Source organism: Euprymna scolopes, chromosome 36 (assembly GCF_053919585.1).
Source record: "Euprymna scolopes isolate OS-2025 chromosome 36, ASM5391958v1, whole genome shotgun sequence".
NCBI classification, from domain to species: domain Eukaryota; kingdom Metazoa; phylum Mollusca; class Cephalopoda; order Sepiida; family Sepiolidae; genus Euprymna; species Euprymna scolopes.
In genome coordinates this window covers 11180146-11200805 of record NC_136517.1, presented here as the reverse complement: position 1 = coordinate 11200805, position 20660 = coordinate 11180146, and the positions used below count along the sequence as shown (strand labels likewise).

Here is a 20660-nt window from a genome sequence, read left to right as displayed (position 1 = left end):
CTCCTTGTTTAAAAAAAAAAAAAAAATCCATTTTTTTTATGCATAAAATAAATGATTTAATATTTTAACTAATTTATATTTCCAGAATTTAAATATAAATAAAATTCAAAATGGTAGATAGTTTGTTTATTACTTTATTTAAAATTTCTAAAACTATATTTAAAAAAAAAATACATAAAAAATATTAAACATTAATAAGGAAATATAGACTAGACACTGTTTTTATTTTAAACCTAGAATCTTTGCGATAGTCGTAAACCGTTCTGGTGCATGTGCCCGTGTACATTTTTGTCTGGTTTTATGTATACGCTTATGTACGTGTGTGTGTGTGTAGCAAGAGAAAATAAGGCTGCGAGTTTTACGACAGTCGTGAGTGCGCACTGATAATGACTTATCCTCGAAACAGAGATGTTTATGGGAAAACTACTAAAAACCCGTTATTTTTTGGTACCATAGACTAAACTATTAAGTACACATGCACTAAACACTAAAAAACAGTTATTTTTTGGTAAGTATTAAAACAAAAAGGGGAAATGTCGTCTCGGAACGATTTTACAGGGGAACTTGCGGATAAGAGCACTCGTCAATCGTGCTGGCGTGCTTTTGGCGAGTCCTCTTCGGTTTTGAGAAATTCCACCCCGACAAACTGTGATAACAAATGGCCTTTCTCTTCCTCCTGGGAATCGTCGTCAACAGAAAGTAACCATGAGAGGAGAAACGACAGGTCCATCTCGCGGGACCGACAAGATGGACCAGAAGAGGAATCGAGAAGACGACGAAGAAGACGATCCCAATCGCCTTCTTTTTCCTCCTCCTCCTCAAATAATAATCGGACTGTGTTTTTATCACCGAACATGGATCGTCAGAAATCAGGGGATAATTTTACACAAGTAAGTAAATATATATTTATTCTCATATATTTTTTAAGGTAATTCTTTTGGGGTTTGTATTACAGTGCGCAAAGATTCGAAAGTTGTCAAATAAACAATATAACAGATGTTATCAAAGGCAAGATAAGTGGTAACTTTTTTTTTTACATAACTGGATAATTTTTTACTATTTATATTTAATGTAACCTGTTTATTCAGCTCGAAAAACATACAGTGTTTACCGATGTATTAGAAAATTAAAAATGGTGCTCGACTCTCTCTTGAGCACGGTAAGTTTGGGGAAAATGAGTTAAAATAAGAAACTATACAAAATACTGTTAGAAATTCACCGAATTATATATAAGCCTATGTCACGGTAACATAATGAGGGAGTTTCTAATAGTATTTTGTATATATTTTTTTATTTTTAACTCATTTTCCCAAACTTACCGTGTCAAAGAGAGAGTCGGGCGCAATTTTAATTTTCCAACATCGGTACGTACACACTGTTTTTCGAGCTGAATAAACATGTTACATTAAATAAAAACAGAAAAAAAATCATCCAGTTAGGTAGAAAAGTAACTTGTTTTGCCTTTGATAACATTTATTCGTTATATATTTGGTTTGTTTGTTGTTGTTTTTTTTTGGTTTTTTTTTTTGTTTTTTTTTTAGGGGGGGGGGGCAACTTTCGAATCTGTGTATAGTAATACAAACCCAACAAATCCTTAAAAATAGAATGCAAATATACCTAAGTCAGTTTTTTATTTTCATTCTATGAACGCAGGTTTCATCTTGTGTGGTCATTTTTCGATTGTTGTTAACGTTACAACTTTTACCGAACCAATATGGATAGTCGTAAAGGTTGACCTATATAAGTGCTCGACAAATTAAATAATAATAATAAAAACTTGCAGAATTTGACCCAGATCTTCGGGATTTCCCGTCAATTATTGTTCGGGTTCGAGGGCCAATAAGCTGAATGTTGTTCAAATATTTAAACGCTAAATCGACATTTTCTTTCGTTTTTTTTTTTTTTTATAAAAAATATAATTTTTTAATTATTTTTTGGGTAATGAGGGGGGGGGCAATTTTTAAGACTTGCCCCAGCCCAGCGTATTATAAGCACCCCAAAACCTCATGTTAAGCCGTTATGGCGAGGTTGGGGGGGGGGTATTCCGAAAGTCGTTCTTTACATGGGGTGTTTGTGGGTGTTTATACTACGCTGGGGCAGGTCGTAAAAAAAAATACCGGTATTTTTGCTGTTTATTTATTTATTTTTTTTTTTAACGTATGTTGACAAAAAATAATTTGTAAATTTTCTTGAAAAAAAAAAAAAAAAAAACGTTTCTGTACTTTCACCTATCAATTTACGGTTTTCAAAAAAAGCATACATATTTCTTTTATAAAAAACAAAACAATTATGTTGACAAAAAAAAAGAAAAGAAAACGTTTGCTGCCAATTTATACGGTATAATAACTAGGGCTATGACAACAGGATATTCTTTTCATTGTTTTGACTCTCGGGTATATACCCGACACAGTTAATCAACCAAGAACCACATCACTCTATATAAAAGCATATAAGATATCAACAAATACACACTCGAGAGTCAAAACAATGAAAAGAATATGCTGTTGTCCTAGCCCTAATAACCAAGATGAGAACAGTAGCTCGAACAATCCAAATACAAAAACAAATATTTTAGATTTGAAATGGTTTCAAATATAAATATGACGTAAAATAATCACCCACTTCAGGACCAGATAACGTTTTTAAGAATATGTAGCAAATGTGGTACTAATGCATTTATGTGAACTGGGTGTTTCTAAACGTTCGCTCGGGTTTGCCCGACACCTGACGTAAACCGACGGAAAAATCTGAATGTCACCGAGCAAATTTTAAAAAATCAGAAAGCGACAAACAAACAATGAGAAATCACATGATTAGCAGACGATTTTTGATAAATTGGAAGAAAAGAAGCAAAAACTTTATTAGTCATTGATTTTAAATCATGAAGCATGGTTTTTGTTATATTTTATTTTGATTGCTTTTCCATTTTTTGTGTGCATGTTTTTTTTTTGTTTTTTTTTGTTTTTTAATTTATTGTAATTGGTATCCGATGAATTGTTGCTATTTTCTGTTTCCTAGCATTTTTAAGATTTGCTTGGTAACGCTCCCGGTATATTCCGGCGGTTTATGTCAGTTGCCGGGCAAACTCGAACGGACGTATACAGACATCCAGTTCACAAAATGCATTAGCACCCAAATTTATTTTTAACATTTAAAAGATTTATTGGCGATCAATTATGAAGCGATATGTTGAAGGGGATAACCTGTTATTAATAAAATAATTGTGTTTTTTCTTTCCATTATGATTACTGGCCACAAGTCTCCGCCCAATCTAAATCTCATGAGTTGACCTATCTGTTTATTTGCAGACTTCCACCATTGTACAGGCCATGTCTTTTTATTTATTTCTATAAAGTGAAAGTTGAATGTATTTTTCTATTTTCATTTTTCTCAGGCAAAGTTCTCAGAAATCAAGGGGCCCTTCTACATGAGGTTAACATTTGAACTCTATATGAGATCGTACATAGATATTTGAATGTTCCATAGACGTTATCTCTCAAACATAATTTTCACCTCCACAATTGACCATTTTAATGTTGCAGTATATCTTTCTTTTTGTTTTACTGGATTCCAGGACAAGAATTCATCTATTAGGTTGGTGCAAAAATAATGCTGTTTTTTATGTTCAACTTCAAAAGATCATAACTCCTTTCATAATAAACTTTATTCATCGAAATAAGAACATTTAGAATCGACACATTTTTGCCAACGAGAAACTAGTTTATCCATCCCATTAGCATAGAAATCCGCAGTTCTGGAAGCGATGAAGTCATCGAAGGCTGATTCAGCATCATCTCAGCTTTTGAAGCATTTTTCGTGCAGGAAGATGTCAAGATGCTTGAAAAAGTGATAATCAGTGGGCAAGAGGTCCGGTGAATATGGCGGGTAGGGTAGTCTCGTGGACCAATTCATTCAACTTCTGCAAGGTCATTTGAGCAACATGTGAGCGAGCGTTGTCATGGAAGAGAATTGGTCCTTTCATATTGACCAATCTCGGGCACATATGTTGGAGCCTCTGGTGCATTTCGTCAATTTGTCATCAATACTTCTCTGCCGTAATTGTTTCATATGGATTCAAGAAGCTGTGATGGATGAGATCAGCTGCAGATCAACAAACAGTCACCATAACTTTTTTTTTTTTTGTGCAGTTTTGGCTTTGGGAAGTGTTGTGGAGCTTCTCCGGCATCGGACCACTGAGCCGAACGTTGCCAATTGTTGTAGAGGATTCACTTCTCATCACACGTCACAATTCACCTGAGAAATGGGTCATTTTTGTTGCGCAGAAGGAGCATAGAAGACACCTCAAAGCGACAATTTTTTTGATTATTGTTCAATTCATGCGGCGCCCATTTATCCAACTTTTTTGATTTCCCTATTTGCTTTAAATGTCGAATGACTGTTGAGTGGTCGACCTTGAGTTCAACAGCAACTTCTTGTGTAGCTTTGCGAGGATTGACTTCAAGTAAGGCTTTCAAATGTTCGTTATCAACCGCAGTCAACTGGTCGCGATGATCTTCATCTTCGAGGCTCTCGTCACCATTGCAGAATTTCTTGAACCACTGTTGTGCCACACGTTCGTTAGTAGTTCCTGGGCCAAATGCATCATTGATATCATAAGCTGTCGCGGCAGCTTTTCGGCCTAGTTTGAACTGGAACAAGAAAATTATGCAGATTTGAATTTTGTCCATGCTGTCGAAAAGCCTTAAAAAAAAATGAAGAGATTGAGAAAGGTAATGAATAACACAATTCAATAGAGCAAAAAAAAACACTTCAAAATGGCTATACATATCAATGAATTAATTCAGAAATCATATATAAAAGCAACATATGTGAGAAAATGATATTGTTTTTGCACCAACCTAATAGTTTGGTAGAGTATCCAGCTTCATGTTGCTACTTAGGTAACATCACTTGTAGAAGGTGAACCATTCGTCATAAAAGATAGTATAGTTAGTCACAGCAAAGAGATCTTATTTGGGCCGTGAATACAAAATGTGATTTTGAATATTTAGTAAGGGTTTACTTGTAGGGAAAAGTATCCTTATTCCAAACTTTTTTACAAAGAAACCTTAGACACTCGAGGATAGTGTCTAGTAAGCATTCAAGTTCTGTCCAGCAGACATAATATTTGCTTACATGTCCTTAAAATCCGGAAGCAGGTGATCATTACACTTATCGGTCCGAAAATGAGTGATAATTTTATATTAAATTTATATCTGATACTAATTTCTCAGTGTAAAATATTTTCTTATGGTTATAGTAAAGTTTTTGTGCTCTTTTTACTCTGATTTCTGTTCTGCAGACAGGATGACAATGACAAGCAAGATATGGTCCATGAAAGCCCCCCCCTCTTCTCCCCTTTCCCCATGTTTAAAATGGCTTTCTTGTCCGCTTGAACATGTCTAATTATCCAGCCAAATGGACATCAGAAACCGGAAGTCAAAAAGAGCAGACCATCTAGATTATAACCTGTTTTGTTTAGTTTTAGCAGCAACATTTACATGTTTACGTGTAATCCGCTTAAAAAAGTAGAATCTCATTTAAGAGGGTGGGGGTAGATGAATTCGCATGTGGTGCAGGCCTCCAGTTTTACTAACAAAAATGTTGGTGTTTGTTTACATTGGTGGTCTTTTAAACCAATGCATTTCAGGTGAAAACATCACATACTTACATGACATGACAAAATTAGTATAAATTAGAGAAATGATCCAAAAGAAAAATAATTACACGTAAAAATAGAATTTATTGAATTTTATTGTCTGTTTTAATATAGAAGAATTGTACGACCAATTCAGTATGACAAACAAGGGAACTTAACCTCAACTTAAATGGGTCTCCTATTTTTAAATCAACATATTTCAGAATGTAGTTGGGACTGATTTTTGTTAAAAATACACCTAACCCTAATCTTCTACTAGATCCTTTTTCGTAATTTTTCAAATATATTCTAATTACACTATGACATGTAAGTATGTAATAATAGTTTCACCTGAAATGCGTTGGTTTAAAATCTCACCAATGTAAACAAGCACCAAAAATTTCAGTCGTGCTGAGTTTTTGTTTTAACTTTGTTTGTCGTAGCCTTCATGTCTTGGTCTCCAAAATTCAAGAACTGATTCACACCTTCCAACAATCAAAAATAACTTTTTCAAGGAAAGAAGGTAAATAATAACATTACCATGGGGAGAGGAGGGTGTTTGGTAACTATTCTGTACTTTCAGTTAACAATTTAATAAACAAGATACCATAAAACTTGAAAATACTTTTTAAAAAAATGGTGTAATACTAGGTGTTATAGAATTTTTGTAGGAATTTTTGACACCCCTAACACGACACGAAACTGCAAATAAAATATAAAAAAACTCGTAATTTCTCTTTTAAAAGTGGGTTGTTTATTTTCTTTATGGATTACACTTCCAAAATAAACTAATAAAGTTGTATAAAAGGTAATAGAAATATTATTTTTTTATTTTTTAAAAAACAGTAATGAAATTAATTGAATTTTATGAGTTCAGTATTTTTCAATTTTTAAACTTTAAAAATCTATCAATTTTTCTATTCTATTTTTACAATATTTTCAGGGTCAATGTGAAATTTTATGCGCTTTCTAATAAACCGAATATAATATTTTAGACAAACGTTTTTTTTTTAATTCACGCTCCCCCCCATTTTGAAATGTCTATTAAAAAGTAAATAATTAATTTACTCACCAAAGTTTTATATATTACAAATTGAAGATAAAAGATCAATAAATAATATATTCAAATTTAAAACAAAAAAGTGTTTTTTAGAAATTTACCTGTAAAGTCCGAAGTTTAAAACTTTTTTTTTTTTTAAACCACGTTTGTTTTTCTTCTTTTTTTTTTTAAATGAAACCTTGGTCCTTACATTGAAAAAAAAAATTAGAGGTTAAATGACATTTTTCTAGTAGTTATAAGCTTGGAAAGACGGGGGTCGAATTAATTCACGCCCCCTCCCATTTTGAAATGTCTATTAAAAAGTAAATAATTAATTTACTCACCAAAGTTTTATATATCACAAATTGAAGATAAAAGATCAATAAATAATATATTCAAATTAAAAACAAAAAAAAGTAGTGTTTTTTAGAAATTTACCGGTAAAATCCAAAGTTTAAAACCTTTTTTTTTTCTTTTTTTATCACTTTCTTTTTTTCTTTTTTTATCACTTTCTTTTCTTTTCTTTTTTTTAATAAAACCTTGGTTCTTGCTTCTTTTAATTGAAAAAAAAATAGGGTTTGAATTACATTTTTTGAGTAGTTATAAGCTTGGAAAAACAGGGGGTCGAATTATTTAATATTTTTCACAAAGTGTCTGACACACCTAGTGTAATACTGTTTCTGCAAAAGTACCATATAGTAATACTATACCACTTCTCATGTTAAGAATAGGTTTCTAAATAATGACATTATTTTAGCATGGTATCTTGTCTGCATAAGTATAATTTTGCGATTAAAAATAAAAATTCTGATAATGCGGATATAAATCCAAAATTTCTGCCTTAGTAAAATGCATCAATTTACAAAAACAAAATAATGCATATCTTTTATGAAGGCACAGTTTAAGAAAAACAATACTTCTGAAGTTTATAGATCGTTATTTTTAGATAGGATTTTCAGGTTAACTTCAATTTTCACAATATTTTTGTTTATTAAATTGTTAGATGAAAGTACAGAATAATTAAAGCTTGACTTCTTCCCATGTTCAGAATGAGTTTCTAAATAACATTATTTCAATAGTTTGTAAACTGCAGAAGTACCAGAAAACAATCACAAAAACAAATAAATAAAAAGGCTAAATTGATTCTTAACTGTCTCTTTATACACATACACCTTCTCCATCTTTCTTTTATTTTTCTTATTGCCATTTGGATTTAAGGTTAGTGGTAGAGTAAGGGAGGACGTGATTTTTTTTTACTTTTTAAGTTAAATTTGACTGCAATTCTTATTTGAATCGATTTAAAAATCAGATTTTAGCCTTGTTGAACGTTTAGTTGGATGCATAGTTGTAATGAATACAGACAAATCTGCAAGAGGAGAAATATTTAGAGAAGAATCAGCTGACATCTTTGAAATAGTAATGTCTTTTTCTTTGATATGATGGTCCATGCTGTGATTATCATGAGCCACTTGAGTCTTAGAAAAATTAATGTTCCTCTAGACATGAGATCCCTAAGCAGTAAGTTATTTTTTATGCCCATAGAAAAACTGGGACCACATGATGGGCACTGTGAGTGGTGTTAGAATCCAGTACCAAATTCAGGTGAGCACAATGCGGAGACGATCACGGCATGTGCTGTAAATGCATACAGAAATCAATTCACACAACAAAAATAGGGTTTAAACTTGATTCGAAATGTTATGAAAGATTGTATTCCAACCGTAAACATGTGCAATGCTGGATGTTTAGTTGGATACATAGTTGCAATGCACGAAGACGACAGATCTGCAATGGAGAAATATTTAATTAAGAAAAGAGACAAGGAATTGGCTGGCATTTTTGAAATAGTAATGTTTTCTTTGATATGAGGTTCCATGCTGTGATTATGACCCACTTGACTTTTTCCAAAAGTAATGTTCATACTAGATGCTGGGTTTAGTCAGTTTTTATGACCATAGATTTACAGCTAATAATTTTGAATAGTCTCACAGAAGGAGTCAGTTGGGTTTTTGTGGTTTTCAGAGACAGATGGGTCTTTAGATCCTAAACTAAACTGTATATGTTAAATGAGAAACTTTGTTGATTTGGCAGACGTGTTGTTCAGCTAGATGTGACTCGTTTTATCGAAAAACCCAATTGTCGTTTCACAAAATAAAACATTGTTACTTGTTTTAAATTGGAGTTCTAGTTTTATTTGGAGAAAAAATACTTCTGTTGCAGCACCAAGACTACATGATTGTCACTAATGCCCACGCTGAAATCAAATTCCACACCCAGACAACAAGTAGATGATTACTGTTTAGTATGAAAAATGTCCATGTTAAATCATAAAGATGCATTCCTTTCCTTAACTCTATCACCAACCCTAAGTCCAGGTGGCAATACAAAAGACAAAATCTAATAATAATTTGCTCTTTCATGTTATAGCTTAATTATGTCAAATAAAAAGCAACGATTTACCAAAAAAAAATGTTTTCTTTCATTTTTCCTTTCAGGATCCCGGTTTCATTTTGTGTGGTTGCCTTTCATTGTTGTAGTACCTAGTTACTGGATTTCATTTCTTTCTAATAAACCTTTTTTATGCAAACCATAATAGATTGTAGCAATGCATATAATATATATATATATATATATATATATATATATATATATATATATATATATAAGGTCAAATTTATCTTTTTGTTGTTGAATGAGATTTTTGCCCTTTTGCCATATTTAATCAGATGCCCGCTTTACAAATGAAGGTCAAAATTAATTTTTGGAGAATTTTAAAAGAAAACTTTTTTTACAAAAACGATAACAAATTGAAATGAAATTTTATTTTTTTTACATTAATTTTATTCAATTGCACACGTTTTTGTCAACAAAGTGAATATAATTTAATAAATTTTATAAAATACTATCCAGCACCATTTTTACTTAATAATTTGCCTAAAAGTTAGTGATGAGCAATCAGAAATGTACACATCCACAAATGCATTCGAAAAAATAAAACATAGCTTCTGTCATTGGTAAAAAGGAATTAAATCTATATTCCTTAGTCTGTTCATTCCACTTTTTCTCAGAAACTACTTGGCTGATCTGGCTGAAATTTTGTATGGGTCTTTTGTTATGATAAGGTGCAGCAAACTAAGTATTATGGTATCCATTCAATGCACAGTTATGGATTAATAGTGATTAGTCACCACAATACCACATTTACTCCAAAAGTTTGGCATAAAGCACTCATTCTAAATCAACAAGTAATAACTTTTACTTTTTGTATTTAATGGCTAAAATATTTAATAGTCTATATTATCACTAACTCTAGATTCGGGTTAGTGTTTTTCGGTTCGCGTGTTGCATTAACTCTTATATATTTGGTTTTGCTGATAAAAGTATTAAATTAATCACAATTAAAAGAAAAAAATTCATATTTTCTAGTTTTATGAATTTTGATAGTTTTGACTATTTTTTTTTTCTTTTTTTTTTAATTTAAAAAAAAAATCTTGAATTTTTAGCCATTGAACTTTTAATTGAAACTCTGTTTCTGTGTTCAGAAATCTTCTAAAAATAAATCAATAAGCTAGATGTACCTGGTGTTGCCCGGTATTAAATGTAACATTAAATTTCTTTAAAAAAAAAACAGAAAGAAACATGCGAGTATTTTTTTTTCTAAACATTTCACTTTTTGTAAGTAAAAAAAACAAAAAAAATACTCAAGTTGAGATTGAAACCAAAACCTAAACACAGTGAGTCAAGTATGATAACCATTAAGCCAGATTGACACGATCTTTTAAAAAGTGTTTTCAAAACTTATTTATTCTTAATATACTGTGTTGATTCACACATGTGCAAGTTTTTTTGTTTTTTTTTTACATGGGGGTCACCACTTATCAAGGCCCAAAGGCCACTCAGGGATAAGGGTTATTGTGTGTACAGTAATCAATGAGATAGTATTGTAGTAATCATTAGTATTGGGGGTTTTGATAGTGTCTTACTTAAGGGGGCGGTTTGTCAGGAGCTTGTTTATATTGGACTTGAAGACGTCCAAGTTGTAGTCAGGTGGGAAACAGGCAAGCGGTAGAGAGTTCCACTGGCGTGCAGTTCTAAGAAAGAAGCTTTGCTCATGGAATCTACGTTTGGATTTAGGCACAGATAAAGAGTGGGGAAAATTATTGATAGTAGTTTCAGCCAGACGAGTGTTTCTCGTGAAAGATTGGCGAGGGGGGGGGATTGGAGCTCAGACGAGCACCTGCCATGGAAATAGCGACAAAACAAAGACAGGCTTGCAACGTCTCTTCTGTGGGAGAGAGGTTGCAGGGAAGAGAAAAGGGCATCCCCCACTAAACCACGAAGTCTATTTTGTACTCTGTCAAGGCAGGATAGGCTGTTTTTAGCAGCTCCTGCCCAGATGTGGCAGCAGTACTCCATCCTTGGACGTACTTGGCTTTTATAAAGATAGAGAATTGCATCAGTAGTGAGATATCTTCTGGAGCGGTAGAAGGATCCCACCATTTTTCCAGCGTCCCTGGCAACAGATTTGATGTACGTGTTCCATTTTAGATCAGGAGTAAAGGTCAAACCCAGAAGCTTGTCAAAACATGGAGCCTCTCCAAGACGAGAGCCATCCATTTCAATTGATGCCAGATGGGGATCAGAGCATTGATGATGTAAAGATAGAAGCTTGGTTTTGGATGCATTAAAAGTGACCAGCCACCTCTTCCCCCATTGTACCACATGCTCAAGATCAGAGGAGAGAGAATTAGAGAGAACTTTGTCATTTACGGCCTTTGATGTGTTGCCATAGATGGTCGTGTCATCAGCATAGATGTCAACGAATGATTTAAGTATGTGTTTTGGGAGATCATTGATGTAGATCAGGAAGAGAGTTGGACCCAGGTTGGACCCCTGAGGGACTCCAGCATTAATACTGTGGGCCTCTGATTTCTGCCCATCAACCACTACTCTTATGAACCTATCGGAGAGAAATGATTTAATGATTGAGAAAACATTTCCAGCTATACCGTAGCTGGAAATCTTGTGAAGTAGGCCCTATGCTATACCTTATCGAAGGCTTTCGATATGTCAAGAGCAATTGCCTTGGAAAGGAAACTTTTGTCAAGAGATTCACTAATCCTGTGTGATATAACCGTTAGCACATCTGCTGTAGATCTTGCAGAGCGGAAACCATACTGCGTGTCACTAAGAAGGTTGTTTCTGTTGAAGTGGTTGACTACTTTATTTAATATGGATTCCAACAACTTACTCATGACACACAGGAGACTTATTGGTCTGTACTGAGAGGGAGATGACTTTTCACCTGAATTCTTAAATACAGGGCATACTGATGAGGTTTTCCAGGGTGTTGGAAAGCACTTCTTAAGGCAACGCTTAAACAGTTTTGTAAGTATGGGGGCAAGTTCTAGTTGGAGCTTTTTCAGCACTATAACTGGAATGCCATCAGGGCCAGTTGCTTTACTGGCATCAAGGTTCTTGATTAGCTTGGCGACCTCACGCACAGATATTTGTATGTTGCATAGCGTGTTGTCTTTTATAGGAGGAAATACAGGGAGTTGATGGTCATTGTCACATAGGGTAGAATTAGCTGCAAAGTTCTTGGCAAATAGCCTGGCCTTGTCTGATGCTGACGAGATGACCTCAGGTCCATTGATGATAGTTGGGATAGAACGCACACTTCTGTTCAAGATCCTGTTTGCTATTTGCCAGAACTGGTGGGAACCAAGCCACTGCTCAGTTACTTTGGATTTAACAGACTGAGCATATAGCTCTCTTGCATGTTTTTTTTACTCTTTTAGAGTGGTTGCTGGCAGTCCTGAAAGCAGCTTTAGTCTCAGTACATCTATTACGTTGGTAGCTATGGAAAAAGTGATTTCTGTGCGCAATGGCAGCAGCACATTCAGGGGAGAACCATGGCTGGCTGTTAGGTTTTTGTTGGAATTTTTTAGATGGTATGAATCGGTCTATGCCTATAATTAACTATTCGGTCAGGTCTGATACTATAGAGGATAAAACATGGAATGCAGAGGTAGGTCAGATATGAATGTACGGAAGCTATCTCAGTCAGCCATAGAGTATCTATATACAGTACGGTGGAGAGGTACGTCTGAAGGCTTATTACATTTCATTTTTATCTTAACTGCTATAACAGAGTGGTCAGAGGATCCCAGAGGAGATAGAACGGAACATGAACACAGCTCAAGGGTAGTTGTGAGGAAAAGGTCGAGAAGGCTTGCATATTGACCGGGTGTATTGGGCACATGGGTGGGTTTGTGAACAATCTGAGTGAGGTCATAGGCAATGGCAAAATCTTGACAAAACCTCCCCTCGTTATCGGTTTTATTTGAGTGGGTCAGCCATTCCACATTATGGACATTGAAGTCACCGCAAATGTGAATGTTAGCCGAAGGATGAGCAGATAGGATGTGGTCAATTTTCTCAGATATGCTCTTAAAGATAGTAACTCAACTGTTGTGGGGGCGATAGAGGGCAAATATAAATGCAGTGGTGTAAGCTAGTGCAACCCGAAAGCACATATAAGGTAAATTAGGGTCTTCTCTGGAGATACCCCTACCACATGGAAAGCCATCTTTGATGTAGGCACATATTCCATACCCATGGCGATCTTGGGGTCAGATTTAGATGTTAAGTTGGAGTAACCTTTAATTATGAATTCGTCTAGAGAAGTGGTTGGCCCTATGCTAGTTTCACTTAGAAAGAATATGTCCAGTTTCGTCTCCTGTAATTGTGTTTCTGATACCCCACCCCCCGTACCAATTTTTTAATTTTGACCCCTTAGCACTCTCCCCCCCCCCCCCCCGGATAAAAATCGATTAAAAAGTTTCCCATGTCTGAATACCCTATATACCAAATTTCAAATCTGTAAATCAAAAATTTATTGAGTATACAGGTTGAGAAATGTCCTCACACACACATGCACACATTTTCACTTTTCTAGATATATAGATAATAATAATAGCAAACTTTAAAAAAAATTTAATTGTCAAATAAATTTAATTAAAAAAAAATGATTAATCATATTTCAGCCACCCAAATTATATCAAGTGAAATCGGTTTCAACGAAAAACACTTGTCATAAACTGGGTTTACAAGTCATTAACTCCATTCATCATTTTAAATCATTTCATAATATTCTTCATCACTCAACTGACAATTCATTCATCTCATTGATCTTTATCCTCAAGTGAAAATGGTGAATCATTAGTAAAAAAATATATTTAAAAAAAACAATGAAAAAATAACTAGAGCCCTAATCATGTAAAAAAAATGGATTAAAAGTATACCTTACAGAACTTGTAAAAATGTATTCATTAGAGATACATGTTTGAAACTCTGAAACTTTACTAATGAATGAAAAATTGAAGAAAAATTTTTTCTTTCTAATGTCAAAGCATGTTTTAGATGAGAAAGTTTTGCAGAGTTATTCAACTTTTGATGTGTGAACAAAGGATTTTTAAGTGGGCAAGATAAAAGAAATCATTGAATTTTTAAATAAATGCATTATAAACAAAATAAAAGGAGGCAACAATGCATTGTATAGTGTAAAAACTTAGATGCTTGGGTGTTCTTTACATGTTAGGTGGACAGGGGATAAAATTCCAACTTATAAAGTTGGATACTAGAAAGAGACAGAAATTTTGTTTTGAACTTCAACCACAGAGTTTTAATCTTCCTTATGACAATAAGCCATTCACTTTAACAACTACTTTATTTTAGTCTTGAAAAATGACCCACGTAAAATCCAGAGATCCCATGCCACTCCTGCCTATTTGTAGATTGAAAGGAAACACATATCATTAATGTTTCCAGTTCTACTAGAAAACGATTATTTGCTCTTCCAAAAATTTTCAGGTGATAAAAATTACAACACAAATGAATTTTAATTCTGCAATTTCCATTATTTGTAGAATTATACCACACAAAATTAAAAATTTACAGACACACATCACTCACAATTCAACTAAATTCATAGTGTGTATATATTATATACAGAATGTTTGGTAAACCAATAACATAATTGCAAGATTATGTTCTATTTGTGTAAATGATTACAAAAAAGTTCCCAGAAATAGGATGTCCCGCTGATCCTGGGTACTCACCTCTATGAGGTTTATCACTGAAACTGCAAATTGACTAACACGTTTCTGCTACTATGGTGGCTCATCATCATGGTCAACTTTTGTTTGAGATGCAGGAAATACTTTGGATAGAGCTGGACCCACCGCTCCAGGGTGAATCCTGAAACAAGTACAAATAAGAACATATATCTAGAAATGCTTGGTTATGAGTTATAGGCTATTGAAACAAATACGGATCATTCTTTTTTTTATCCAACTCGTGCAATGCTTTTGCATGCATTAAAGCAAATGTTCAAAATGTGCATTCTCTACAGTAATGCAGGCTTTACAATGACATCTCATGAAACCTAAACGTGTTTATAAATTCCTCGTTTTATATGACTGTTCATCCTGTGACAATTCACTTATGCAGGTCTTCCTTACTACATACTGGAGTTAAATAGTTGTTTTCAAATTACCTCAAAGATTGATCTTGATTCGTTCAATTTCTGACGAGCTTCAAGATCATGTAACTGATCCACCTCATCTTTCTTGTCAAGGTGCCTGTGGGCTATGCAACTGAAATTGAGAGAACATCATCATGAATGAAAAAAACAATCGTGAATGAGCGGCAAGAGGAATGTCATCATCAGGCATCATAGTTTTCAAGAAGCAATGATATGCTTCGCCCATCAATCTGTTTGAAAATAAGTAAAACTCACTGACGTATCAAGAATACTTGTCGAGATGTTGAGCAAGAAGAACTGCTGTTGATTGTATGATGAATCAGCTGTGTGTCGATTATCATTTGTTTATACGTACAGATTGTGTGATTATTGCATCTCGTGTAAACTGTTCTACATCAAAGAAGAAAATTCAGCCAGAAGCATTAGGATTTCCATCGCACTGCTCCAGAAACCACCAGTAGAAGATAACTTACGCAAGGTAATCTGTTTGTAACAATCTGTAAACATTGATGCAGGTACAAACCATGTTTCCATATTACTTTCCAAACAAACAAGTTATAGCTACTTGTCTTGCCACTTCTTCTGTACTGATTTACGGATTATCCTCTACATTTTTGAGTATCATTTCTTCTCATTCTGGCATCATTGTCCTCGGTCATTCTCTGTCTTCACCTCAATGGTTGGAATGTTTCATATTCACAAGGAGTCTATGAATGTTCTCAAATTTTTTTCAATCATGGCATCTTCGGATTGAAAACCTTTCTTGGTACAGATGACAAACTTCTGCAACAATACCATTCCTTAATATTTGCTATCTCTCTTGATTTGTGTATATGTTATCTTGCAGCAGTCGTTCAAATTCAATAAACCAATGAGAATCCATTACTAATTAGTAGAAAATGCTGGACTGCAACCTTCACAAATGTCATTTTTGGGTAAAAAAAAAAAAATAAAAGGTTGATCAGTCTTTGTTTTAATCGCTTATTATGACTTGGAAACCAAGTTTTTACATATCTATGTTTATTGGGTCATTTTTTGCATTATTTACACAATTTATGAAATTATGCAATCGATTTTCCAAATGGCTTGTATAATAAGTTTTATATGCAGATATTTAAACGTAGATGCTAATCTCAAATGATAACATCACTCACATAAGAATTGTTCTACTACAAACTGGTGTGTTGAACATTAAAATCCATGTTGTACATAAGGAGCAGGGCATTTAGTTAGGATGGAAGCTAACAGGTTCCATTAACAACAGGGAACCACAGTGTGACAAACTTTTGAAATACACGCCAAAGATATGTTTTTAGGGTGTTATGACGGCAAAGCAAATAAAGTACTCTAACTTGAAACGCTTTCTGGAAACAGTTAGTGTTGAATGTCCCAGATATTTTTAGCCCAACCATATATGCTGCTCATGTGGTAGAACCTGTCTGTAAATAGCTTATTTACTGGGCAACATGAGATCCTGTACGGCAACCAAACAGGAGTAGAATATAGCTATGTACTATGACATAGTACATAGTAACTATGTAGTGGTCTTGCATGCCATATCTTCATCAATAATTGTAAAAATAAATCTAGACTTCTGAGCCATCTGTGTGGCCAGAACTGAACATTGCAATCTTGCAGGGATGGGCTTTTTGTAAAAGAGTAGCACTCACTAATATATAATGTGTGTGTGTGTGTGTGTGTGTGTGTGTGTGTGTGTGTGTGTGTGTGTGTGTGTGTGTGTGTGTGTGAACTGGTGAGCAGGATTAATAACAAAACCATCAAAGGGTGGCTGAACCTCTATTTGATTACTGGCCAGTTTGTGTGTGCATGCTGAGATATAGAAATGCTCAGGTTGTTGTCTGATGGTGCAGTAAAATCACTGGGAGAGATGTCCTCTTCAGCTTTTCTTTATTCTAAGGCAGGTATCTAGAAGGAAAACAGCTGTGACGTTTATTGCTTACAATGATGTAGACTCGCTTTTATTTTTGAGTTGGGATGACGGTCACTTAAAAAGTTGGAAGGGTTGTGTAAAACTTTTCTTAAAAAAAGCTTCAATTACAACCACTGTTCATTATTTTCATTTTTGTTGTCCTGTCTCATGCTTGAGGTTAGATGTTTGATTTGATGATGACTTGCAACTTTTCCTATCTGTTGCCATTTTATGTGAGACGGTCTATATGGGTCACATGGCCATACGGATTGTGACATACCTTCTTATGCACTCAGAACTGTTTATATAGCCCCTAGATCATAATATGTACGATTTGCGAATGCACATTGCGTCTAGATTTATTTACGTCAATTTTTACAAAATTATTGCTATTTCAGCCCGTCTTGTGTTCGTTCAGCTTTTTTGTATAAAACCGAAACTAATTCAAAGCTAAGAATTGTTCCCGGCAATCGTGCCAGTTCTTGGCCTTTGGGCCGGCATCAAAGTGTTATATTTGTTCCGGCAGATACTGCAAGCAAAGACCATATGTGGGGGAACCCCACATATAAGACCTTGGTCAATGTAGGGGCAACCCTTCATACCAATTGTCACTATCCAGCTTCCCTACTCCCCGGGAGCTGGTCTCCATTTCCCCTTCACTCCTCACATAAAAAATCGGCCTCGTGCCTAATTTGCTCGGTGGGGGAGCAAATAAATACCCAGTGTTCCCGGCAATCGCACACGGGAACGTCCAGAAGCAATCAGCTTTGATCAATGTGGAGCCAAACTCCTTATATCAGACAATTGCTATTCAATCTGGACAATGGGGAGCTGGTTTCCCCCTCCTCAACATCTTGGGGAAACAACCAGCCATAGTTGGGTAAACAAATCCAAAAGCTTCCCCGCAGTAAAAGTTAAGTCCACTACTTCTATTTGACCTCATTAATGAGGTCAAATAGAAACAGCAGAGTTAACTTTTATTGCGGGCACGTGTCAATTCTGTTTTTAATACTTAAATAAATTCAAACGTGTTTCCGTTGCTCTTTGTTGGCCGAGCGGGTAACGTGTCAGGTTTTTTGCACACTTGATTTTCCACCTTCGCCTCAAGACTTCGGGTTCGATCCTAACTACTTACCAAAACTTTTTTTTTTCTTTTTTTTTAAGCCCCCCCCCCAACACAAACACACGGAAAACAATTTTTTTTGAAGAAGTTTTAACATTGTTTTTTTTATATTTAAACAGTGTTCTTACTTTGCTTATTCTTTTGTTTTGATTCCATCCCCACCCACCCCAAACCGCCCAACACGCACACCTCTAAACACCCGGGCAACACCAGATACCCCCGCTAGTCTATAATATAAATCTCACCTGTTTGTTTAAATGTATGTTTGTATGTCTGCTTAAAACTTTCGACAGAGGTGACGGATTTGCACAAGATCGGTATCATTGTGAAGTAGACCCTTCGGATGACAAATATCGAAAAATTGGATAAAAACATTAATTCCTTCATACTCAACTGGGCATTTTTCTACAGGGAGGGGTCACTTTTTTCGCCGATATTTTCGAAAGTCATCCCCTCTTTTTGATTGACTAGCCTTAATTTAAATCTTTGTCGCTTCCAGTTTGGCAATGTGTCAAATGTTGTCTTCCAAGTGGTCTATTATGTCTGGTTTATCAGCATGGAGATGACTTTACATATCTCCAAAGAAAATAATCTAATGGAGTTAAATTGGACAAACAAGATTCTCTCTCCTGATCTTGAATGGGAAAAGAAGTGGTTGGTTACTTTTAATGCATCTAAAGCCAAGCTTTTATCTTTACATCATCAATGCTGGCATCAATTGAAATGAATGGCTCTTGTTTGGGGGAGGCCTCATATTTTGACAAGCTTCTAGGCTTGACCTTTATTCCTGATCTGAAATGGAACATGTACATCAAATCAGTTGCCAAGTCCGCTGGAAACATAGTGGGATCCTTCTATCGATCCAGTAGATATCTCACTGCTGATGCAATTCTCTATCTATATAAGAGCCAGGTACGTCCAAGGATGGAGTACTATTGTCACATTTGGGCAGGACCTGCTAGAAAGGTCTTGTCCTACCTTGATAGAGTTCAAAATTCACTTGGTAGCCTCATAGGAGATGTCCTTTTCTCTTCCCTATATATAATATATATGTATATATAATATATATGTATATATATATATATATAATATATATGTATATATATATATATATGTATGTATATATATATATATGTATATATAATATATGTATATATAATATATATGTATATAATATATGTATTATAATATATATGTATATATAATATATATATATATATGTATATATATTATATGTATATATAATATATATGTAATATATAATATATATGTATATATAATATATATGTATATATAATATATATGTATATATAATATATATGTATATATAATATATATGTATATATATAATATATATGTATATATATAATATATATATATAATAATATATATGTGTATATATATATATATATATGTATATATAATATATTATGTATATATATATATATGTATATATATATATATATATAATATATAATATAATATATATATTGTGTGCCTTGTGTGTGTGTGTGGTAGTTGTGTGTGGGCTGTGTGTGTAGTGTGTGGTGTGTGTGGTGATGTGTGTGGTGTGTGTGTGAGAGGTGTGTGTGTTGGTGTGAGGTGAGTGTGTGAGTGTGTTGTGTGGGGTGTGTGTGATGTGTGTGTGTGGTGTGTGTGTTGTGTGGTGGTGTGTGTGAGTTTGTGTGTGGTGTTGTGTGTATGTGTGGTGGTGTGTGTGTGTATGGGTGTGTGTGTCTGTGTGTGGGTGTGTGTGTGTTGTGTTGGGTGTGTGTGTGTTGTCGTGTGGGTGTGAGTGTAGTGTTGTGTGTGGGTGTGTGTGTGTATGTGTGTGGGTGTGTGTGTGTTGTGTGTGGGTGTGAGTGTGTGTGTTGGTGTGGTGTGTTGTGTGTGGGTGTGTGTGAGTGTGTGTGGGTGTGTTGTGTGTGGTGTGTGTGTGTGTCGTGTGTGGGTGTGTGTGTCGTTGTGTGTGGGTGTGTGTGTGTTGTGTGGGGGTGTGTGTGAGTGTGTGTGTGGGGTGTGGTGTGTGTGTTGGTAGAGTGTGTTGAGTGGGGGTGTGTGTGTGTTGTGTGGGGTTGTGTGGTGTTGTGTGGGGGTCGTGTGTGTGTGTGTTGTGTGTGGGTGTGTGTTGTAGTGTGTGGGTGAGTGTGTGTTGTAGTGTGTGGGTGTGTGTGTTGTGTGTGGGTGTGTGTGTGTTGGTGGGGGGGTGGTGTGTGTTGTGTAGTGGGGGTGTGTGTGTGTGTTGTGTGTGTGTGGGTGTTTGGGGGGTGTGTGTGTGTTGTGTGGGGCAGTGTGGTGTGTTGAGTGGGGGTGTGTGTGTGTGTTGTGTAGTGGGGTGTGTGTGTGTGTGTGTGTGGGTGTTTTGTGTGGTATGTGTGGGTG

At 34.9% G+C, this 20660-nt stretch overlaps 1 protein-coding gene across 1 annotated transcript in view; it reads left to right on the top strand.

Moving 5' to 3' along the window:
- Positions 1-132: 132 nt before the first annotated feature.
- The window catches only part of LOC145260334 (uncharacterized), a 45229-nt gene continuing 24701 nt past the window's right edge, over positions 133-20660 (top strand). Inside the window, exon 1 of the mRNA XM_080118248.1 lies at positions 133-890. Coding sequence (XP_079974374.1) covers positions 534-890 — 357 coding nt within the window. The 5' untranslated portion in view covers positions 133-533. The remainder of the gene's footprint in view (positions 891-20660) is intronic.